The sequence below is a fragment of the Hemibagrus wyckioides genome, linkage group LG28, assembly GCF_019097595.1.
Source record: "Hemibagrus wyckioides isolate EC202008001 linkage group LG28, SWU_Hwy_1.0, whole genome shotgun sequence".
NCBI classification, from domain to species: Eukaryota; Metazoa; Chordata; class Actinopteri; order Siluriformes; family Bagridae; genus Hemibagrus; species Hemibagrus wyckioides.
In genome coordinates, this window is record NC_080737.1 from 16,328,729 (window position 1) to 16,353,763 (window position 25,035).

Below are 25,035 nucleotides of genomic sequence, written 5' to 3' on the forward strand. Positions count from 1 at the left end.
GGACAGTGCCTGCGGTGCCACGTTATACCCACGCAGCATTTTTTTTTTCTGGAGACGTGGATGGCGGATGGTGGATGGTGGAGCATCGCCTGCGTGGACGCGCAGCATCACCGCACCGGCATCACCCTCCTCCTCCTCCTCCTTAGGAGCACGAGCTTTGTCCGCTCATAATGATCGACTCCGTATAGGCTACATGTGTATTATGAGCAAAAGGCTATTATCTACTGTCTATTTTGCCAAATCAAAGGGTCAAACGTTTTACCTCCTAGTCTTGCTGAGGGGGGATAAACGGCAGGAGGCGGGATTGTAGTGCCGTCAGCCAAGCGCTTTTGGATAGCCTTACTATTGGTCGGAACCAATCCCGTTGCGCTCCGCTCTGCTCACTTCCATACTGAAATCGTGGCAGACGTTTTTTTTTTGTTGTTTTGGGTTGTTTATTTATTTATTTATTTTTTCAAAAGCATCACCTAGAATCCGGAGAGCCTGACAAGCGAGCACAATATTATCTTGGCACCGTGGATCGACACATGATGGTGTGATCCCACCATTGTGCGCAGACAGCAGAAGGCCACTCCATGACAGTAGTCTCGCCTCGCCGTCTTTGCGCATCAGCTTACTTTATCCTTTAAGGAATTATTAAAAGTGCCGCTTGAAAAAGAAGAAAGAGGAGAAGAAGATATTTCGGTCCCTTCCCCCGTCCCCCCCACCCCACACATATATATACACACACACGCACACACACACACACACACCACCACCACCACCACCGGGGCATTAACACTGGAACTGGTCGCAAGGTTTACCGGAATGGCTCGCTGGGGATTTTATGGGATTTTGATGGGGCTACTGAAGCTCGGCTCTTCTTGTCCTACATCTTGTTCTTGTAACACCTCGAGGATCGCGTGCGTCTCTCAGGAACCAGGAATCGAGGATTTTCCTATCTTGGTGCCGGAGACCGACATGGAAAACATCACCGACATGTAAGTAGCAGCTTGGGCTGTGATTCAGTCCACGAGAGATGAGGGAGATGTGAGAAGACGTGTCGTGCTGCTGCTTGCAAGGAAAAAAATAAGACAACCTGAAACGAATACACAAATGGATTTTTTTTGTGTAAATTGTGCTGCTTGGATTTTCAGATTATCGTGGATGATATTCTATGACATCCGATAACCTTCCCATAGCCTTATGGTTCATATTCATGCTTAATGCAATGCACTTCTCTCTTTTTTCCCTTTTCTCTTTTGGCATCCAGGATGCCTGTGACTCGATATATTTACTGGCAGCAAATGGCGATGATTTAACAGAGATATACAAAATCTACACACTGGCAGAATATAAATATATCAACATAAAAGGCCGTTTGTGTGTGTGTGTGAGTGTGTGTGTGAGTGTGTGTGCGCGCGCGCGAGTGCGAGCTTAAGCGTATGTGTTGCGCGGGAGTGTGTGCGCGCCAGCGGGAACGCGCATCACCAAGGGGTGGGTGTTATGGTAAATAAAAGTATATGAAATTTGCACTGGAAACAAATCTACCCTAATTCGATTACCCTGGCTTATGTGGTGCTTTTTGTTTAACAAATCAATGCATAAAATTGCTAATTGAGCGAGATGAGCAGCTATTATCTAATAATAAAGCTATACAGGCTACAGGCTTGAGAAAGATAAGGGGAGTAGAGAGTCGACTGGAGAGATGATGATGATGATGATAATGGTGTTGGTGGTGGTGGTGATGATGAGGCGCTGAAAACAGGCCTGTCTGAGATTTAAGACCCATCACGCGCGCATGAATTCATAATAAAAATGCATGACTAGGCTATGCAATGCAAATAAATACATCTCTCTCTCTCTCTCTCTCTCTCTCTCTCTCTCACACACACACACACGCACAATTCTTCACCAAACTCATGGTGTGTGCTTCAGTTCAGAGTCCGCAGAGCAATAGGCATCAGCGCCTACACAAATATGTCACTCGGTTGCCACGACAACGGCGCGGCGGAGCTACTTTAGGCGCGTGCGGAGCAATCACGTCTCTTTATCCAAACGCTCTTATGGTGGAGTTTTAACTACGGAAGCACTGTGTCCTTGGTGATACTTTTCCTGGTTGCATCTGTTGTACCTTTCCTATGTAGGTCTTACTATCACCTGGAAAAGGTGCATACCTTTAATTAGCTTTTTATTAGAGCGGTGCAGCGGGTTGTGTTGCTTCTTCACAGCTCCAGGGTTCGTTCCTGAGCTTGCGTGAAAGTCTGGGTGTTTCTCTGAATGTTCTCCCTCATGTCCGTGTCGGGGTTTTCCTCTGGGTTCTACCAAAAACGTGGCAGTAGTTGGATTGGATTGGTTGAGATGAATATATGAGTGTGTGTCTATGCATGGTGCCCTGAGATAGCATGTTCCCACCTCACACCCATTGGTTCAAGAAACTCTGTGACCTTGATATAAGTGAGACTGAATGAGTGAGGTATATATTATATGACCTTAGGTATGTGGACACCTGGCCATCACACCCATATGTGCTTGCTGGACATGTCATTCCATACTTAATACCTCCCAATTACAGATATATTAACCTCCACTTTTCCGGGAAGGCTTTCCAATAGATGTTGGAGCGTAGTTTTGGGAATTTGTATTCATCCCGCCACAAGAGTATTAGTGAGATCAGACATTGATGTTGGGTGAGTAGGTCTGGGTTTATCCCAAAGATCTTCACTGGGGTTGAGTCGGAGTCAGCGCTCTGTGCAGGAATCTTAAGTTTCACTCCACTCCAACCTCGTCAAACCATGCTTTCATGGAGCTTGCTTTGTGCACAGGAGCATCGTCGTGCTGGAACAGGTTTGGACCTCTTAGTTTCAGTGAAGCGAAATTGTATTGCTATAGCAAACAATGACATTCCAGAGGATTGCATGCTTCAAACCTTGTGGCAACAGCATGGGGAAGAATCACATATGGTTGCGATGTTCAGGTGTCCAGAAACTTTTGACCATATAATGTACTTTCTAGTGATGCATACTAAAGTTAGAAAGGATATATATTTGATAGTAGTAACTATGTTATATGAAAAATAGTACCTTGATTGCTTAGTGTTTAAATATTTTACACTAAATTTAAAATTTGTAAAAATCACAGCCAACATTATTATGGTTATTAGTTATTATCCGGTTTAACTGGTCACTTGAAGTGAAAGAATATATGCTGCCTTCATGTGCTGTCAAAATGACCCTGCTTCCCACATCTGAAGTGGTAATTGAGCGTAGGTCATGTTCACATGCTTTGCTGTCGGAAAGAACCTAAAACATGGACATCATTCATACAGATTTATTTATTTATTTGTTTGTTTGTTTGTTTGTTTGTATTTTATTTAATTGTATTTATTTTTTAATTTTAGAAAAATTTATTTCATTTTAATTAATTGAATCAAATTTTATTTTATTTTGAAACTATATCACATATTACTCAGTAAGCTCAGCTAGCTTACACACTATTAGCTTAAAACTATTCATCAAATGGCTGGTTATCTACATTAATGAATATGACCAAAACAAAAAGAGCTAACAGTTTAGAACTATATTTAGAAAAAATGAACAAAACCTGCCATCCAGTCTAAAGCTGTACTCTATCCTCAGCTATGCTGAAAGTTTAGGACTCCTCCCATCTTGTAAACTCAGCTATGAAAAAGATCTCAGAGTTTCCCAGTTGTAATTATGACATGAGGGGTCATTCATTTGCAACTTTCTAATGGGAAACTCGTATTCATGATAAATCCTATAGCTTGTGAAGGTAGCATTATGTCAAGAATGGTTCAAGAGATTGAAAGATCTAAGAATGGAATGAATACACAAGACTATACAAGTGTAAATAATGTTCATGAATTCAGCGATCTGTACTCAGAGGATGTGTGGAATTTATTTCTAGTGTCTGTAAAATGTTTAGGAACAGCGATCAGCGATCATGGGACCGATTGTTTTTGTTTCCAGGTATATCGCCAATCAGAATGGACTGTATAAACTCAACGAGGACTACATGAAGTTTTACACAAATCTCAGGAATTTGTGAGTATTTCTAAAATTTTCTCTGGATTAAACAAGGACAGGTCATGTTTTTTATCCATTTATAGTGTTATGGGACGTGACAAGACAAGACAAGACAAGACAAGACAATCAGCTTGTCATGTTAGCGAGTAACCATAAACTCCAGGTAACAAAGTTACAGTGTGGGCGCTAAAGACTGTGGACAAATATATAAATATATCTACATTTCTAATGAAATAAATTTCTCCACTCAGAATATTGGGGATGTGGTAGATTAGTGGATAAAGTTTTGGATTACTGATTTGAAGGTTATGAGTTTGAATCCCAGGTCCACCAAGCTGGGCCCTTGAGGAAGGCCCTTAACCTAACCTACAGATGCTGTAATGTAAACAATAACAGGAAGTTGTTTTGTGGACATTTCACAACAATAAATGCAATTATGAATGGATTAAAAAAGCCTGATCTGGTGTTGATCCTCAGAAAAACATCAAATGCCCATTCATATAAACCTGTGAGCTTGTATTGCGCTAACTGTCCATCTGCTGTAATAAAAAATCAGTCAACATTTTCTAACCAATCAGAATTGAGTATTGGCCAAACCATCCCACAGAGTTTCAGTTATACAGTTTTTGTGATTTTATGGTTTAATTAACATTTAATGCATAAAAAACAATATTCTGAAGCATAATTTTGTGCTTTATAAAAACAAATCTTAATATGTACAGTATACACCGATCAGCCATAACATTATATAGGTGAAGTGAATAAGACTGATGATCTCCTCATCATGGCACCTGTTAGTTTGTGGGATATATTAGGCAGCAAGTGAACATTTTGTCCTCAAAGTTGATGTGTTAGAAGCAGGAAAAATGGGCAAGCGTAAGGATTTGAGTGAGTTTGATGAAGGGCCAAATTGTGATGGCTAGACCACTGGTGGGGTGTTCCCGGTCTGCAGTGGTCAGTATCTATCAAAAGTATCCTTTAAGTCTTGTAAGTCCTGCATGGAGACCCCACCTCACAACTTAAAGGATCTTGGTGCTAACATCTTGGTGACAGATACCACAGCACACCTTCAGAGATCTAGTGGAGTCCACGCCTTGATGGGTCAGGGCTGTTTTGGCAGAAAAGGGGGACCAAAACAATGTTAGGCAGGTGGTCATAATGTTATGCCTGATGTGTGTGGGGGGGTATTTCCTATACATGGTATGCTTTTGTTACATCTGTGTAAATTAAGCAGCTTTTGGATGGCAACCAGGCACATTTCATCTTTTATAATTAATTTTAGAAAAACAAATTAATTGAGGGATCATTATAGAAATTTCTGGAGAAATGTAACGATTCTTGGCTTTCTAACAGGGTTCTAATAAAGTTATATGTAGAACTTTCTTTCAGAGGGAAAACCTAAAAATATCCTTCTACATACAATCTTCATACACCGACCAGGCATAACATTATGACCACCTGCCTAATATTGTGTTGGTCCCAATTTTGCTGCCAAAACAGCCCTGACCCGTCCTGCACTCTGTATTCTGACCCCTTTCTATCAGAACCAGCATTAACTTCTTCAGCAATTTGAGCAACAGTAGCTCGTCTGTTGGATCGGATCACACGGGCCAGCCTTCACTCCCCACGTGCATCAATGAGCCTTGGCCGTCCATGACCCTGTCACCGGTTCACCACTGTTCCTTCCTTGGTCCACTTTTGATAGATACTGACCACTGCAGACCGGGAACACCCCACAAGAGCTGCAGTTTTGGAGATGCTCTGATCCAGTGGTCTAGCCATCACAATTTGGCCCCTCGTCAAACTCGCTCAAATCCTTACACTTGCCCATTTTTCCTGCTTCTAACATCAACTTTGAGGACAAAATGTTCACTTGCTGCCTAATATATCCCCCCCACTAACAGGTCCCATGATGAGGAGATCATCAGTCTCATTCACTTCACCTCTCAGTGGTCATAATGTTATGCCTGATCGGTGTATAGATTACTTGATAGATATTTATTGTGTAAGATTATAAACCATATGGATGCATTCTTTATATTTTTCTAATTTATTAACAGACTGAAATGTTCAACAAGGGGCAAATAGAGAGAATATTTGAGATTGCTGTTTTGTAACTGTTTAGTATGTATTTGTTTTTTTTCTTAAATAAATAGGGAAATGAAATAGATTTCAGTGAGTTGTGCATTGTTTTGCGGAAAGTACTGATTGTACAGAGGGTTACTTCCCTGTTCGGAGAAGCAGCCCACACAGACAAGAACAAGAGCTACTAAAAATGCTGTGGTAGGCAATTTTATGACAAATAACCAGAAGTAGTGGATGAGATAAGATGGTGACAGGATGAAGATGATGGCGAGGAAGACAGGAGGTGGCAGTAATGTTAAAATATGATCGTCGGAGTACTCTTTCACCCAATGAATGAGATTAATAACAAAATGCCTCATTTATGAATCTGCACTTCAAGGTGTATGAAGAAAATATTTATTTATTTAGCACACTTTGGTCCATTTCCACCATGATACTAATATCGATATTATATCAATGTCTTTGATACAGAACAATAATCAACACTGAACTGATGTCTGTATCCCCAACAGCCTTCGTCTACAATTCCAAACTTCAGTATTTGTAAGTATATTTTTCTAGCGCGTTCGCTTTCCTTCATTAGTCTAGGCGAACAACGCAGTTACTGGGTTGTAGTTTTCGTTTATCCGTAGCGATGCTGTAGAAAACAATGATGTATTTTGTCGTTCCTCTACGGCTGATTTTTCACAGCAGTAAAAGTGTTGTAAGCTGTAAGCGTTCCTTCTGACTCGTAGGGATCTGCGAGACAACAGACTGCTAACACTGTCATGGACAGCAATTCGCAATTCCAACATGTCAACTCTGTAAGTGTTACATTGCACTTTTACATGGAGACTTTCACTCGTAACACCCCCTGTGTAACTCGTTACCGAAAAACTTTCCGGTGCTCCTGTGCCGTACAGGCTGCTGGCCGGGAATCCGCTTGAGTGTACGTGTGAGAACATGTGGATCAAGTCGTGGTTGGATTTAAGCGAGCGGGATCAACTCCAGTGTCGGCAGAAAGGCGGAAGCCTGAGGACCCTCTCCAATATCACTGTCCCTTCATGCGGTAAACCGGTCACTCTGTTCACATGCTTATGGAATGAAACCAGATTCTGGACTTATTGAGAGTCAATTAAAAGTGTAATAGCTCGAGTTATTTCTTTCTTAGAATAAACAGTCTTCATAAGTATCAAAAAGAACAAAAAGAAACAACCAACACTGAGTATATTTCCAAGATGGATTCATTTAGTAATATTAGTAGCAGGGATGAAGCTGGACACACAAATGACAGACGCTGCTCAGCAACTGATGTAAAGATAACGTCCAGTTTTTTATTCTGTAAGGAATCAAAGTAGATATGTTTTATTTTCCATTACAATGGAAAAAAAGCACAGGAACTGCACTCTTAAAGGAGAAGTTCACTTCCAGAACAAAAATCTACAAATAATTGATTCACCCCCTTGTCATCATCCAAGATGTTTCATGTCTTTCCTTCTTCAGTCGTAAAGAAAAAACATTTCAGGATTTTTCTCCATATAGTGGACTTCTATGGTGCCCCCGAGTCCACAATACATTTTAAATGCAGCTACAAAGAGCTCTGAACAATCCCAGCCCAGAAAGAAGGCTCTTATCTAGACAAACCATCGGCCACTTTCTTAGAAAAATTAAAAATTGTATACTTTTTAGCCACAAAAGCTTGTCTAGCACTAGCTCTGGGATGCGCGTTTGTGACGCTACGTACTACGTAATCACTTCGAAAGGTCACGCGTGACGTAGGTGGACCTACAGACCCAGTGTTTACAAAAGCGGACATGCAAAAACCAAGGAAGTGCAAATAAGTCAAACGTTCTTTACTAACAAAAAAGTATGTATACCTTTGTGTCATTCTACAACAGAGCGGTCCTTCATCTCCACACTAGTAAACACTGGGTCTATAGCTCCGCCTACATCACTCAAAGTGATTACGTAGTGCGTAGCATTGCGGACACGCATCCCAGAGCTAGTGCTTTTGTGGTTTTTTAATTTTTAATTTTTCTAAGAAAGTGACCGATGGTTTTGCTAGATAAGAGCCTTCTTCCTGGACTGGAATCGTTCAGAGCTTTTTGAAGCTGCATTTAAACTGTATTGTAGAAGGTCAAACTCAGGGGCACCATTGATGTCCACTATATGGAGAAAAATCCTGAAATGTTTTCCTCAAAAAACATCATTTCATGACAACTGAAGAAAGAAAGACATGAACATCTCGGATGACCAGGGGGTGAGGAAATTATTTGTAGATTTTTGTTCTGGAAGTGAACTTCTCCTGTAAAATTGAATCTTTATAAAGTTGTAACTTGGCTCTCAGGAGCGAATCAAATGCATTCAAAATTGATTCATCTCCACCTATTTAACCTTTAGTGACCTAATCATGAGAACGTTTTGACAAAATCGTACCTAATACACCTTCAACTGTAATGCATTGCTTCGGTGCAGCTGAAGAGACTCCTGCAGGTCATCAAAAAAATGCATCCATATTTCTCATTTTCCAGAATTTCCACAGGTAGAGGTTGTCCCTGCTGTCGTTAACCAGATGGCAGGAAGTGGTGCAACAGTAACGTGTAGCGCTTCCGGGTCTCCTGCTCCTGTGCTCTTCTGGAATTTGAACACCACTGAACATCCACCACTTACAACCAGCCATGAGGTAAAAACATCCACCTAAGCTGTTAACTAACTTTATACCACAGCGCTGTTGAATTCTCAATCCTGAGATTGTTCTGAGATATTATGATTTCTCTTTTCTTTTTTCGTTCACAGAGGCGGATGCTTAGCGTAATCCAGGATAGATAATAAATGGTTTTAAAACGACCTTGTTATTTAATAAACGATGAAGTTTTCTTTCAGGATGTGTTTAAAAAGGAAAGTCTTCAGATTCTTGTGGTGACAAAAAGTGACGCTTTTGTCTTAATAGCTTTAAGAGACTGAGGCTAGTGAGCGAAACACCATTAGATGTTAGCTGCTATAACATAAGTGATAACAGGAACTAACTTGACGTTCCACAACATTAACTTTAAATTGTTAAAATCGATCGATTTCAATGTGCCGCTATTCGGAAATAATCAACATCACAGTGCTACCAGTAGCTCCTCCTAAGTGTATTCCTCCTTATCTTCCTTCATTCTTGCTGACTTTCATGGTAGTAGAGTTTCTAAAGACTAATCAAAGTCCCCTGCATGTCGGCCACATCGAAATGTATTGGATTGTAGTGATGAGCTTCATAAAACCCGAAATGCCCGGTGTATAACCACAGAACCCTCACGTGAGTCCTAACTGCTCTGTACAAAGCACCACTGGTACATTAAGAACGAGCACTTAAACACTTAATTGCCATTACGTCCAGTAATGGACCTGTTAATTTCTGTAAGACGCTCGGACCATGGAAACCTAACTCCTAACTCCTGAAAGCCCCATGTTTTCCATTAATATTTAATGTAATATTTACAACAAAGTGTCTCTTGTGCCTGCTTGGAAACAGCAGCCTGTGGGATACAGAATGCTATGTAGAAATGCTGTTAGTTAGTTAGGGTCAGAGCTTTTGGGCAACTTCATAATTACTTTCTTTAATAAAGTTGTTATTTTATATATAATCGTGAGGGTTCTTCGGTTTAAGGAAGTTCTTCATAAAAGAAATTCCCTTCCTGAGGAAAGAGCTGACGAACACTTAAGCATTGACCTTTTTGTCCTAATTTTAAAGGTCATTATGACAATAAACCATGAATTGACTCGTACGGCAATCTATTATACACTATATTATTAAACTGAAAGTCGAAAGAGGCTGTGAAGGAAGAGAGTAACGAGTTTTATAGCTGCTATAACGGAAATGATACAAGAACTTCCTTGCCTCATGTCTCATGGATATTTTCTTAGACATTCAGTATACAGTAACTATACATGTTTAACATTTCCAGTTATGCATAAATGTCACTCAGATGAAAGAATGTTTTGTCCTATATTCCGGCCAAATCCACTTTGGGGTGGTGACAGTGACTCTGCTTTGCATTACACCAACCTTGTAAAGTCCATGCCTTCATTTATAACAGAGTTAGATCAGGAGTGTCTAATCTTATCCGCAGAGGGTCTTGTGGATGCAGGGTTTCCTTCCAAACAAGCAAACTGCACCCGATTCCACCTTTTCAATAGACGCATGTGCTTGGTTGCCTGCATCCACACCGGCTCTTTCTTAGATAAGACCGGGTTAAAGTCCTATCGCTCATTATACAAGGTAAAACATTCTACAGAATAGACCCCAGTACCACCTTTGATTGCCTAAAAGCCAAGGGAATACACACATACTCCAGAGATACAATACAGTACAGTACAACTGTGCAGAATCTTAAGCTTTTAAATTCAATTTTTTTCCCTCAACCAGGTGAAAACGATTGACCTGCAGTCCAGGTTGACACTGAGGAACCTCTCCCACAGCGACAATGGCCGAGAGATCACTTGCAGCGCTGAGAATATCGTGGGTCAGACTGAGGCTTCTGTCATCCTCAATATCCTCTGTAAGCACTCACTCCTGCTTATGTGTGTGTGTGTGTGTGAATATGTGATGAACTACTTTGCTGCCATTTATTGCACTGGGTATGTCTTTAACCGTGTGTGTTAAAACGAGCAATTTTGTTGCACACTAGAGGGCTCGCATGCAGTTTCTTTTCTAAACCACCAGGCCTATAATTAGTTGTGTTGAAAATGAGTCCTGTGAGACTCCACTGATGGGCTTCTTTCTAGCATTAACTAAAGGCAAATGTAAGTAATGCACCACCAGTGTTATTACCAGTATTTTTACTCAGTACGTCCCGATGTTATCCAAAGTGCATTTTATTTACAGCTTATTTGCTGGTTTATTTTTGGTCTTATTGGCCCCTATGCTCCAGCAAACCTTTTCATTTCTTATTGTTCTGTTCAATTCCTCCTCCTAGTATCCCCTATGTCCTTTTCCCTTTCTTCACGCTTTTCCAAACCGAACTGCTTCTAAATCTCACCACAGTCCGACTTTACCCCCTCTGGTTTGTCTCCTGCCATGACCCGTGGTCACACTTCCTCTCCTCTCCTTTTATTTCCCTTCCTTCTCTTCCTCACCTCGCTTCTCATCCCCATTCCCGGGCTCAGTCCCCCCAATTATCCTGGACCTGGACAAGCCCACGCGCAACCAGGATTGGTGCATCCCGTTCAGCGTGACGGGGAACCCAAAACCTGAGCTGATGTGGTACCACCAGGGCCAACACCTGGAGGAGCGGGACTACATCAAGACTCAGATCCACGAGTCGACGGAGAGCGAGTACCATGGCTGTCTGAACCTTGATATCCCCACACACATCCATAATGGTGTCTACACTCTGGTGGCCACCAACGAGTACGGTGAGGATCAGAGGAACGTCACCGCTCACTTCATGTTAATCCCTGACGTGGAGCACTCGGGGGCAGGTAGGTGCACCTTCACGCGTGCACACATAAAGATCGTTTCAATCGGACATATTTATACATGTGAAACTAATCGTAAACATGTTTGTGTCTGCTTTACAGGGTTCTACTACGGTGAGGCATTTACTCTCAAAATATGCATGTTTTATTGTAATCTGTAGTATGTGTGCAAGTTTCATTTCATTTTTGGACATTGGATCAACATACAATTGACCTCCATCTCAGGTCTTTCCATCCCAGTCCTTGGTTTTCCAACCTGAGCCTTATTGTAGGTTTCCATTTGCTTGGTTTTCCAAGAAATATGGCTGTGGAGCAGAGAGCAAGGGCTCAAGTGTTTAACTCTTTGTACACTGGTGCTCCAGTTTGCTAGTGGAATGGAAATCGATTTATCTGACACTTTCACCCAGTATAAACAAATGAATGATTTCATGGCTGCAGATCCGATATAAAATGAGTCTGGCTTTCTGTGTGAGACGTCTGATGGATAACCTTACATATGATTTTAGCAGTAGAATATAACACCTTCAAATTTTATAAACAAGCACTTGGGACATTTCAGAGAGCAGAAATGGGTTTGATCTCACCGTTTATTTTTACTTAACTGCTTTTCTGTGACTATCCTGAACATAGCTAGCTAAGAAAAAACAGTTTACATTCTTAAAGCTCCAAGTGTCTACTTTAAGATGAGCTTCATATTAACCACCAGGACATGACAAAATGCTGAACATGGGCCCAACAAAACAGGAGCAAATTACATTTTTTGGACTCTACATTTCAGAAAAGAGTTAAAAACAGGCCCCTACCTCATACCTCCTCCAAGATTACTCTATCCTACACCTTTGTTACCCAAAGATTTACTTAATATGTGAGATGCCAGTCACATGGCTCACTAGTGATGTGGTTCTCAACCAGGAGGCTTTCTAAAGCACCAAAACACTCTCTACTCAGTGATTTATCTGCTCAGGTCTTGCCTCAGGACTGGATTCGGAAACTGCTGTTTAACTGGAACGCCTTTCTTCATGTGCAGCACATTTTATTTTGGAAATATTGATGCAGAATATACCAATTACGATTCTAATCAATTTCTCACGTATTCTGTCGGCATTGGTGTGTGAATTCTCTGCTTAGACACAACCGACATTCCAGGTAGGTTCATTTTAACTTTCAATCATCGTGGTTACTTCTCAATAAATCTTGATGTAGGTTTAGAAAGCATAGATTGTTGTTTTGTCTCTATTTTTCTTTAGAAATCCCCGGAAGCCAAGAAGGCAAAGTGGCTGTAAGTTTCAAATTTGGGCTAAATGCATGCATTCTATCAGATCAAGAGGTCCATCTGGAAATAGGAACGGATCTCTCGTTAGAGTAGAACTTGATGTTTTCCTCGAGAATGAGCCCTCAATTATGATTTCTTTTGTATTTTTATTCTAGGTTTATGCTGTGGTGGCGATCGCTGCGGTCGTGCTCACCGGGTGCATCGGGATGCTGATCTTTGCGAAGTATGGTCGAAGCTCAAAGTTTGGACTGAAGGGTAAGAATGTGTCCCGGCTACTACAGGGACGATTGTAAATGTCGCCCTAGATTTTAACAGGATAGAACTAGAAGATAGTGTGGCCTGTTGCTGGATTAGGTTTAGGGTTTGTGGCCAGAAGACAAGTGGTAGTCGTATGTGCACCTCTTCCGTCTTCACCTTATTTCTAAGGGCCTTATTGTCTGTTCCATATTGATGATTTAACAAAGTAAAAGCCCTAAAGGATCCATAGCTGTTTACATCCTGCTTTATTGGGCAGCAATAAATGTGTGTCATTTTGTCCTGAAAGTTGATGTGTTAGAAGCAGGAAAAATGGACAAGCGTAAGGATTTTGATGAAGTTTGATGAAGGGCCAAATTGTGATGGCTAGACCACTGGATCTTGTGGGGTGTTCCCGGTCTGCAGTGGTCAGTATCTATCAAAAGTGGTCCAAGGAAGGAACAGTGGTGAAGCGGCGACAGGGTCATGGGTGGCCAATTCTCAATTCTGATGCACGTAGGAAGTGAAGGCTGGTCCGTGTGATCCGATCCAACAGACGAGTTACTGTTGCTCAAATTGCTGAAGAAGTTAATGCTGGTTCTGATAGAAAGGGGTCAGAATACACAGTGCAGGACGGGTCAGGGCTGTTTTGGCAGCAAAAACACAATATTAGGCAGGTGGTCATAATGTTATGCCTGGTCAGTGTATATATTACTATATCCGCCATTAAAAACTGATTGTTCCATGCATAATCACCTGCCTGTATATTTATAATCATGTATTTCTGGCACACTGCTCTTCCTCCTCCACTGCAGGGTCCTCCTCGGTAATCAGTAATGACGACGACTCAGCCAGCCCACTCCACCATGTCTCCAATGGCAACAACACACCGTCATCCTCTGAGATGGGCCCAGACGCTGTCATCATCGGCATGACCAAAATCCCGGTTATCGAGAACCCACAGTACTTCCGCAATCCTGGCAGCGTGCTGAAATCGGACACTTGTGAGTTGCCATGGCACACAGGACCACCTCGAATTACCTACCACAACACACACACACACACACACACACACACACACAGATACACCACCTCACTTCACTCCATCCCAACCATCTTAAACTGATTCCAGACTCGTCTCCGCTTGTCGTCACATTAAACTCACCTTTTCTACTGCCATGGCAACAACACTGAAGTGAATCACTACATGTAGATGTGAGATTTCTTTTACATGATTCATTTGCACGGTTCTGCTGTAGGTCTGTCCTGGTATTTGCACTCATTAGCGACAGTGACCTAATGGCTGATTTGTGGTGTTGTTTCGTTGTTGTTGTTTTTTCAGTTGTGCAACACATCAAACGGCACAACATAGTCCTGAGGAGAGAACTAGGAGAGGGGGCTTTCGGGAAAGTGTTCTTAGCCGAGTGTTACAACTTGTCACCAGACCAGGAGAAGATTTTGGTAGCTGTCAAGGTACGAGGCTCTGCCATGCTTAGTTTTTCAGACGCTAGTAACATTTAGTACAAATGGAACCTTCTAGCACCTTAAATGGGTAATTCTTCTGAAAGGACAACTACTACAGCACATGGAACCCTACTACAGAGCGGTTTTACATAGGATCCTTCTTGATAGCAATGAATTTTAACTATCCCAAAGAACCCATAAGGAACCCTAAGGTGACAACGTACTGTTTTGTTTCATATGCATTAAAAAAAACGAGAGAAACTGAAAGGTTCCTTATAGAAGCACAAGATAGGGTTCTAGGTACAATTCTTTCAGGAAGTAGTGCTTAAAGGAGAAGTTCACTTTCAGAACAAAAATCTACTCTAATAAACACCGGGTCTGTAGCTCCACCTACTAGATAAAGGCTAGATAAGACTCTTCTTCCTGGGCTGGGATTGACGCTGCATTTAAACTGCATTTTGGAACTTCAAACTCGCAGGCACCATAGAAGTCCACTATATGGAGAAAAATCCTGAAATGTTTTCCTCAAAAAACATCATTTCTTTACGACTGAAGAAAGAAAGACATGAACATCTTGGATGACAAGGAGGTGAGGAAATTATTATTCGATTTTTGTTCTGGAAGTGAACTTCTCCTTTAATATTTATCCCTTGAGGAACTTTCTTGTAGCATGCACTTCTAGACCTCTATAGGTTTTCTGGTTGACCCTTAAAGGTTCCACTTTCACAAAATCTATGTTTCACTTTCACATAGTGTTCCTAAGAAACAGTGATCCATTTTTATCTCAGAGAACCCTTTAGTTAGGGTTTAGTTTTCCATACAAAAAAAGTAACACCATGAGCCCATTAAGGGTTCTTCCACCTCTCAGTTGGTGGAACCGTAAAAAGGCTTAATAAAGAATGCCATGTTTCCTTTAAGAAGCTAGGAACACTTAACTATTAAAAAGAGTGCTTAAAAACCTTGAGTGTATATGAGCTCTTCGTTACTTGCAGTAAGATCTATTAATCTAAGTAAAATAAATAGATAAATATAAAACAGACGAAGGTGTGTGTGTGTTCTAAGAGTGAACACATCTCGGGTAGAACCTGAGTACTTCTTCTAAAGTATTTGTCTAAAAACACGTCATAGACCCTAAAAGAGGCGAGTGAAAGTGGGCGGGCCGACTTCCACCGAGAGGCGGAGCTTCTGACCAACCTGCAGCATGAGCACATCGTCAAGTTTTACGGCGTGTGTGTGGAGAGCGATCCCCTCATCATGGTGTTCGAGTACATGAAGCACGGAGACCTCAACAAGTTCCTGAGGTACGTGTTAGCCCGGGTTCTCGAGCTGTTCCTCTGTTTGCGCTGAAATCAAGAACTAAAGGTGGGTGGTGGTGATGGTGGTGATGGGATGGGGGTCATTTTGTTGCCATGACAACTTAAGCATCTCGAGTTTTGTAGTTGCTAAGACATTAAAAGGGTTTAAAAAATATTCTCAAACCAAACATAAATAAATAAATAAATAATCATTACAGTGAAGTCAGTGAAAAATCACTGGTTTTCTGAACAGCACCAGTGACAGAGGTGTGATTTTTGTGAATATGTTTAGTGGTACATGAAGGATGCATCTCTCTCTCCCTCCTGCTCTCTCTCCCTCCTGCTCTCTCTCTTTCTCTCTTTCTCTCTCTCTCTCTCTCTCTCTCTGCTCAGGGCTCACGGTCCTGATGCGATTTTAATGGCGGATGGACAGCAGAGTTTGCTGGTAGAGCTAACCCAGTCGCAGATGCTGCACATCGCTCAGCAGATCGCAGCCGGCATGGTGTATTTGGCTTCACAGCATTTCGTTCACAGAGATCTGGCCACACGCAACTGCCTGGTGGGAGAAAACCTGCTCGTGAAGATCGGAGACTTCGGCATGTCCAGAGATGTGTACAGCACAGATTACTACAGGGTAAGGAGGCTGAAATAGTAAGCATTTGATAGATAGATAGATAGATAGATAGATAGATAGATAGATAGATAGATAGATAGATAGATAGATAGATATATTGCCAAAAGTTTTGGGACGTCTGCCCATGTGCACATGAATGTAACATGGAGTTGTCCCATCCTTTGCAGCTAAAACAGCTTCAACTCTTCTGGGAAGGCTTTCCACAAGGATTAGGAGTGTGTTTATGTGGGAATTTTTGACCATTCCTCTAGAAGCACATTTGTGAGGTCAGGCACTGATGCTGGATGAGAAGGACTGACTCGCAGTCTCTGCTCTAATTCATCCCAAAGGTGTTCTATCAGGTTGAGGTCAGGACTCTGTGAAGTTCCTCCACACCAAACTCACTCATCTATGTCTTTATGGACTTTGCTTTGTGCACTGGTGTACAGTCATGTTGGAACAGGAAGCGGTCATCCCCAAACTGTTCCCTACAAAGTTGGGAGCATGAAATTATTCAAAATGTCTTGGTATGAAGCTGAAGCATTAAGAGTTCCTTTCACTGGAACTAAGGGGCCGAGCCCAACCCCTGAAAAACAACACCTGAACTCAATGATTTGGAGGGGTGTCCCAAAACCTTTGACAATATAGTGTACATATATACATACAAATATAAGACTTTACATAGAATACAATAAGTTAAATTAAAGGTAGAATTGAAGATGTGAAACACAGTTGTAGATTTAACCATCATCAGTATTTACATGTATTTGCATGTGAAACTAGCAGTAGATAATAAACATGAAGAACCTTGTGAGTATATAAAATAGTGTTAATAGTTGTAGTGGTGCAGTGTGAGAGTGTTATCAGCTGTTACACACTGGTGAATTCTACACTGTTATAGTGAATGGTGTGAATGATCTCCTGTAACGTTCTCTGTGACACAAATCTGAACGAGTCTTTTGGAGAATGAGCTCCACCGACTCTGTAGTGTGTTGTAGAGCGGGTGAGACGGATTGTCCATGATGGAGAGTAGTTTGTTTAGTGACCTCCTGTTCCTCACTGGCTCAAATCTCCCCAGTGTCCACTGATAGATCCAGATTTGAGAATTAGCTCATTAATCGTGCTGGTATCCCTGGCGCTGAAGCAGACCACAACACAGTAAACATCACTGGCCATTACAGACTGGTAGAAGATCTCCAGCATCTTGTTACAAACATTGAAAGATCTGAAGAGCTTCCTCAGTCTGCTCGCTCCCTTCTTGTATACAGCGTCAGTGTGGGTCCTCCAGTCCAGTCTGTCGTTTAAGCGTACACCCAAATACTTGTAGCTGTCGACAGTTCCAACCTCCTCACCCATGATGTTTATGGTCTCAGTGAAAGTCTTAGTCCTTATTCATAATCAGATCTCTGGGGTTATATTAATGCTCTTAGCCATATGAAGGAAAAAAATCCACCCTGAATGACTAAGCTTGATGTTTCATCTATAACGGTCAAGTTCTTGGTTTTAATAGCCTCCTACAATACCAACCCCCATCCTTACTTCATCCTCGATGCAGCGGCACTTTAGTCCTTTTAGTCTGTCCAGCTTTCTCATCATAACATGCACAGCTATTCAAAAGTTTTTGCACCCCTTGTACTGATTAAATGAAATACTCTAGAATTAAGGGGGGAAAAATGAAGTAAGAAAGATGTGTCTGTGAACCGAGAAGTGTTTCTGACTTTATTTTACTGGAGCAAAAAAATGTAGTTCTAACTGCAGAAGGATGATGAAGATCAGTCTGATTAGACACTTGAGTTATTAACTTCGTGTTAATTACAATTTTACAGGAACTGCTTCATCAGAAGAGTGCACTTTAATAAAGCACTCATTACAAGACCTATACAGTGAAGAAATAGTTTTTTTCCTCCATGTTGAATTGCGAAATAAGTTGATAGACTGTCACAAAAACATTTTTTTTTTTTTAAATTCACTCCATGTGTTCCAAAATAGCAGAACTAAAACTAAAGTTATTTCAGTTTCAACTTCAAGTTTAAGCAGGAGAAAGAAATAAAAATAATAAATAAATAAATAAATAAATAATTAATAAGAAAACAAATAATAATAATAATAATAATAATAATAATAATAATAATAATAATAATAATAATAATAAATGAATGAATGAAAAAATAAATAAATAAAAATATTTAGTTTATTAGACACTTTTTATTAGAATTTTCTGCTATGTTTTTTTTTGTCTTTTCTGTTTTGTTTTTTAAACTGAAAATTGTTGTTGATAGACATTAAAATATATGACACAAAGAAAGATGAGAAGTTTAGATGAAAAAAGAGGATTGTGCGATTAAAAAAAGACCAATCCCCCTCCTGTGGTTATCTGTTCCAAAAAAAGCTCGGACCATCTGACACTGAAGGGCTCTCCCAAATCTGCCCCATGCTAACACTGCCAGGAGCACACTGTGTGTGTGCGCGTGTGTGTGTGTGTGAGCTCCTAGACTACCAGCTTCACGTTCCTGTAATACACCAGACACTAAAACAACACTTAGCCACGAGAGACACATTGTCCAGTTTTCCATGTATCAAGCTCTAGCATATAACCCCAATGCTGCATTTAAAGCCACTGTTTAATAATCCAGTCCTGTGTGTGCTCTCAGGTGGGCGGGCACACCATGCTGCCCATCCGCTGGATGCCTCCCGAGAGCATCATGTACCGGAGGTTCACCACAGAGAGTGACGTGTGGAGTTTGGGTGTGGTCCTGTGGGAGATCTTCACCTACGGCAAGCAGCCCTGGTACCAGCTCTCCAATAACGAGGTCAGTCTGAGGGTCAGCGGTTAACTGATGATGCTGTGAAGCTCATACCAACAATCCTAGGGCTTGAAATATATATGTTAATCTGTGTAGAGGCTCTAGAGTAGCGCTGTAGTTACTCAACTCGAGCCCTCTCTCTTATTTCTGATGAATTAATATGCTTTATATAACGGATTTATTTTACAACAAAATCCGAAACAGAGTCTGAAACAATACCACGGTGGCCGAGATGTGCAAAACAAAATAACAACACCGAATACAAATTAACAAATCCAAAAACACATTAACAAATCAGAAAACAAAATATCAAATAAGAAAACAAAAACAAAGAAAACAAAATAACAAATCAGAAAACAAAAACAAAAAAATAAACAAAATAACAAAAAAGGAAACATAACAAAAAATAAACAAAATAACAAAAAAGAGAAAACACAATAACAAAGCAGAAAACAAAATAACAATAAAAGAAATCATAATAACAAAAAAAACAAAAGAAAAAAGAAACAAAATAACAAAAAAGGAAACATAATAACGATAAAAGAAAACATAACAAAAGAAAAAAGAAAGGAACAAAAAAGGAACCACAATAACAAATAAGACAACAAAATAACAAAAAAGAAAACAAAATAACCACAAAAGGAAACAATAACAAATCAGAAAACACAACAAAAAAAATAAACAAAATAACAAATAAGAAAACAAAAAAATAAACAAAATACCAAATAAGGAAACAAAAAATAAACAAAATAACAAAAAAGGAAACCTAATAACAAAAAAATAAACAAAATAACAAAAAAGAAAACACAAGGATGATTCAGACAAAGCGGAAAAGGTAGGTATAGTTTGTGAATGGAATTCTTACCTCTGATTGGACGAGACATCTGTCACTCAAGATAAACAAGAAAGAGGTAATTGTGTATCTAACTTTGTTTCTTATACCTGTGTAGAGTATATTTATAAGAAAATGGAATTCATTCGGCGCTAGTTTGAGGAATGATGTTCATATGATGTTGGATGTACTGATAGCGTATCATGGCGTGAAGATTAGTTTGCGATCTCTAAAAACACACCTAAAGAATGCAGGAATGTTTCCAAGACCAAACTATTCCAGATTAAAGGATTTAAGGAGCGTTATAAGAGCAGAGCTGCGTTCATACACACAATAATCCACTTTCTACTGCTGCAACTACTGCTGGACTTCCTGTAGATCCTGAGTGACCGATGTCTCGTCAAGTCAGCAATTCCATTCGCAAACAATAGCTACCTTTTCCGCTTTGTCGTTGTGTTTTCTGATTTGTTATTTTGTTCTGCACTTCTCAGCCACCGTACAATACACATACTGTATATTGTGTGATGCAGTTCACGTGCAAGTTTACAGCTACATCATTCTACAATCACAGAGGAAATAAAATAAATACTACTGGGTTCTTTGGGTGATTAAAAGCTCTAAATGTTTTTAAATCCATTGTAATGATATGACCTGTCCAGGGTGTACCCCTGCCTTTCGCCCAGTGTGTGCTGGGATAGGCTCCAGCAGATCCCCTAATTAGGAATAAAGCGGGTATAGACAATGGATGGATGGATGGATGTAATGATATTTCAGGAGATGAAGATGAAACCTTTACAATCCTCGTAATTGTTTATCAGGAGTGTGTAACATTTATATGAATTCATTTCCGTCTTTATTCTGGGAACTGTATCGAGCGTGGAAATGTAAACAGGAAACTACAACCGGATTACCAGATCTTCTCATTTCCTGTGTTCCTTGTTTAAATGCTTTTGGCATTATATACTGAATTCTGGAATATTTTTCAGATTATTGTTTTGGCCAAGAACAGACTGTACAGTAAACTAAGCTGAATTTGCTCTAGCAAAAGTATTTTAGCCAACACCATTTTCAGAGATCCTGGCAATCAATCAAATAACAAACTAGAATATTAAATTCTTAATTTATTTTCCCTTAAGCATACAATAAGCAAAGACGAATGTAGATAAAGTGTGACTATCCTTCATCTATCATGATGAAGCTGGCATGCTAGCACATCCTTTGCATTAGCACCACGTGCGCTTGTTGAATGTGGAATAACCTGCGTTTGTTGGCTCCCCCTGCAGGTGATCGAGTGTATTACACAGGGCCGAGTTCTGCAGAGGCCTCGTACCTGCCCCAAAGAGGTGTATGACCTGATGCTGGGCTGCTGGCAGCGTGAACCGTACATGAGACTCAACATTAAAGAGATTCACAATCTGCTCCAGAGCCTGGCCAAGGCCTCACCTGTTTATCTGGACATCCTGGGCTGAACATGTGTGTGTGTGTGTGTGTGTGTGAGTGTGTGTGTATAAAAAATCGGGCTTAAATGTTCTTGCTTGTGCTTCTGCCTCTTTACCATATAGACTAAAGGCCTTAATGTTGATTGCATACATTTCTGCAAATTTTTTCCGGACATCCGTATCCTCCCTGCTTCAGAATTTCTTTTCTAGTCGCGTGTGGCCAACAAAACAGAATCAGGCCGATGGTTGTAAATACTCCTGGACTTTTTATTAAGAGGCTTTGAATTTTTTTTGTCTCTCTCATCGCAGTGACTGGAGGAACGATTAGCCGAAGTACAAGCAAAACTACAAGCAAAAAAAACAAACAAACAAAAAAACAAAAACAAACAAACAAAAAAGGTTTATGCTTACCTGTCAGAGATGACGGATGTTTGTGAAACCTGGACCGTTTGGAAAAAGGGAAACCATTTTTTTGTGGATTTTAGCTTCATATGGTCCTTTGTTGCCACCGTGGTGCCATTCTTTCTTTTTCGTTTATTTTTTCCTCCTAATTTACACTTCCGAACAAAATGGAGACGTCTCGATTTAGAGTCACAAACGGCTCATTTATTAGCACAACTCCTAGTCGCTGTCCTGGTGAGCGTGAGCGTGGACTGCAATACAACTGCTCAAGCTGGAAGACCATAAAAACATATATATATATATATATATTCTTTTTTTGTTGTTTGGATTAAGAAACAATGATGGAGTTTTTTTTTGTTTTGTATTTGTAACCGAAGCACAGTGGAAAATGTCGCTAAGTCTTAACTCCGGTTCACCGTCACTGTAAAGCGGTTGTGCAGACGTCAGGACGGCGATCGGTTTACCTGGTTCTTTGTCAAACTTTTTTGTGGTTTTGGTGAGAGCACAGTGGCAAAAAGTCACCAGCAGCAGCAGCAGCAGTGGAACTCCATGAGGATGGTGAACGGACTGCCCCTAAACACGAGGGCATTTTTTGTAATCCGGCAAAATGATGGTCGTGGTCTGTTACAGCAATGACATGATGAGGGGATGTTCTCAGTGCCAAAAAGAGACCGTGTGTATGGAGTTGCGTTCGGGTCAAGGTGAGTTTTTATGACTGAAAGACACGTCGAACTAATACATGGAGATGGATTTCATTTGCACTTATGATTCTAATCATAAATCATGAATAATTCTTTATCGGTTTTTATAGGCTCTGTTATTTACGATGAAAAGAAAAATGCTTTAAATGTGCCCTTTGCTAAGTTTTTGTTGGTTTGTTTTTGTGTGTGTGATCTGAAAGCAGGCAGTTTGAAAGCATTTGATTTTTGGTGGGCACTGTGATGTGACATGAGCTGGCCTTCCCTGAGGTCACCACCAGGAGACAAAGACCCTATGAAGGGAGCCAGGATACAGTGTGTGTGTGTGTGTGTGGTTGAGTCCCACCTGCTTTGTGAAAAGAGGAGGATATTTCCAGGAAGACGTATTAACCCCACTCAAACGGACTAATTAGCTCTGATTAGAAGGAAAGGATGTAATTGGTTAGTTCAGAATAAAACCCCGCCTCCTCCTGGTTATATTTCATGACCTCACAAGAAGAAAGTCCTCCTCTAATCTTCTACAAATGGGTGGGCGACCTCTCCGCTAGCGATCCGTGCAATCAAAATGTAAATGCTCATCGGCTACATTCGCTGTCCTTCGTACTCTGATGTCGAACTCGATAAAACTCGGGAAATTTTTGTTTTCCCCTCCCAAGAGTCAAAAAAAAAAAATGTGAGAGAAAAACGCACAGAAAGATTTTTTTGTTTCATTTGATAATCAAGCAGATGTTATTAATATGATATATTAATAATAATAATAATAATAGAGTGCTTCATTTCAATTTCATTCCTGCAATTTTTTTATTTATTTAATTCGGGAATAAATTTGAAGAAAAAAAATAATGAAAATTAAAATATTCAAGAATTATAATTTGTCCATCTAAGGTTTTTTTTTGGGACTGAAAAGTGAATCTTTATTTATTTTTTTGTCCATTTATTATGGTCCAACCGTATCCGTCTGCTCTAAAAAGCCAGCCTGTATTTCATTAGCCCATGCTGTACAGATGAAATGTTTTGTGTATATGAATAGTACGTTCTAAATAAAAAAAAAAAAAATATATATATATATATATATATATATATATATATATATATATATATATATATATATATATATATATATATATATATATATATATATATTCTGTTTAAAAAGAGCTACCATGTCAAACGTGTGACACTGATTCTAAAGGGGCCACAGGTGTGTAAATACAAATTATTTTGTCTGACAAAACGTACTGTACAAAACTTCACAAGTGTCGTATTTCTTTGGTTTTTCAATCTGAAAAAGTGTGATGTTCATCGCTCTTCGCCGTGTGATGCTGCGACACCAGGTTGCCATGGTGATCAGCATCCGCGTCCAGGTTGATTTCGTCCTCTACACCCCCCCCTTCTTTGTTTATGTCATGTCCTACAGCGAATATGTTTTATCTTTACAAATGAAGAACTGTGACTGGGCACTACTGTATTAATTTTTCGTTGAATGTATTTACACTGAAAGGGGACGCTTTTTTTTGAATGTATCCCCCCTCCTGGGTTCCATTTTATTTCCTTCTTTGGTTTCATTCTTGAGAAACTTGAGAAAATTTACGGAACTTTGCTATTTTTTATTTGGAGAAATCTTTTTAAGAGTGACGGTGTGTGTGTGTGTGTGTGTGTGTGTGTGTGAGAGAGAGAGAGAGAGAGAGAGAGAGAGAGAGAGAGAGAGAGTGTGTGTGTAAAACGTTTGCATAGTATGTGCATGTACGAGAGTGTTAAATTGCCTCCGTTTCTTTTTGCTCCTGGCAGACTCAATCTCACTGCTTCGATTCGATCAGTATTCTCTACGCTTTGTGCATCCTGAGAGCAGCTTCTCTGCAGTCAGTGGAAATGTTCCTTGTACTACTGTGCATTTAATAAAAGTGGTATGTCTTACAGCGCCGAGTCTCTTTCTACGATCTACACCCGAGTGCTCCCGGAGTCGTCCAATTTACGCTGGAACATTAGGTTTAATCACTATAAAGTCTATCGCTGTAGTATGTAATCATATTGGAATAAACAAATAACACATTACATAAGAGAAATGTTAATAAACCCTTCATTATAAACTTTTATAAATGATTAATCCCAACACACTGCTGCTTTTCCCCTCCTTATTTTCAGCGTGACTATGTCCATGTCATGGTCATTTCTCATCGATCTCTCTCTCTCTCTCTCTCTCTCTCTATTCTCTATCTATTCTATCTATCTCTCTCTCTTTATATATATATATATAGATAGATAGATAGATAGATAGAGAATATACATAGAGATAGAGTATATATATATATATATATATATATATATATATATATATATATATATATATATATATACACAATATATACAATATATTCTCTATTTCTTTATATTCTCTCTCTCTCTCTATATATATATATATATATATATTCTCT

At 40.0% G+C, this 25,035-nt stretch overlaps 1 protein-coding gene across 2 annotated transcripts; it reads left to right on the plus strand.

Moving 5' to 3' along the window:
• ntrk2b (neurotrophic tyrosine kinase, receptor, type 2b) lies at positions 1 to 24,519 on the plus strand. 2 transcript variants are annotated; one of them, XR_009203969.1, is made up of 19 exons: positions 1 to 980; positions 3,969 to 4,043; positions 6,582 to 6,653; positions 6,845 to 6,913; positions 7,013 to 7,158; positions 8,621 to 8,772; positions 10,498 to 10,630; positions 11,238 to 11,552; positions 11,652 to 11,663; positions 12,678 to 12,695; positions 12,797 to 12,828; positions 12,978 to 13,077; positions 13,872 to 14,060; positions 14,399 to 14,529; positions 15,649 to 15,821; positions 16,209 to 16,449; positions 19,080 to 19,238; positions 21,348 to 22,606; positions 24,392 to 24,519. XR_009203969.1 is itself a non-coding variant. In XM_058383916.1 (18 exons), the coding sequence occupies exons 1-18, from the start codon at positions 808 to 810 to the stop codon at positions 21,531 to 21,533; spliced, it is 2,376 nt and encodes a 791-aa protein (XP_058239899.1). In that variant the 5' UTR covers positions 1 to 807; the 3' UTR covers positions 21,534 to 24,519. The 2 variants fall into 2 exon arrangements, 1 of the variants encoding a protein (XP_058239899.1); XM_058383916.1 differs by having other exon boundaries at positions 21,348 to 24,519.
• Positions 24,520 to 25,035: the final 516 nt, after the last annotated feature.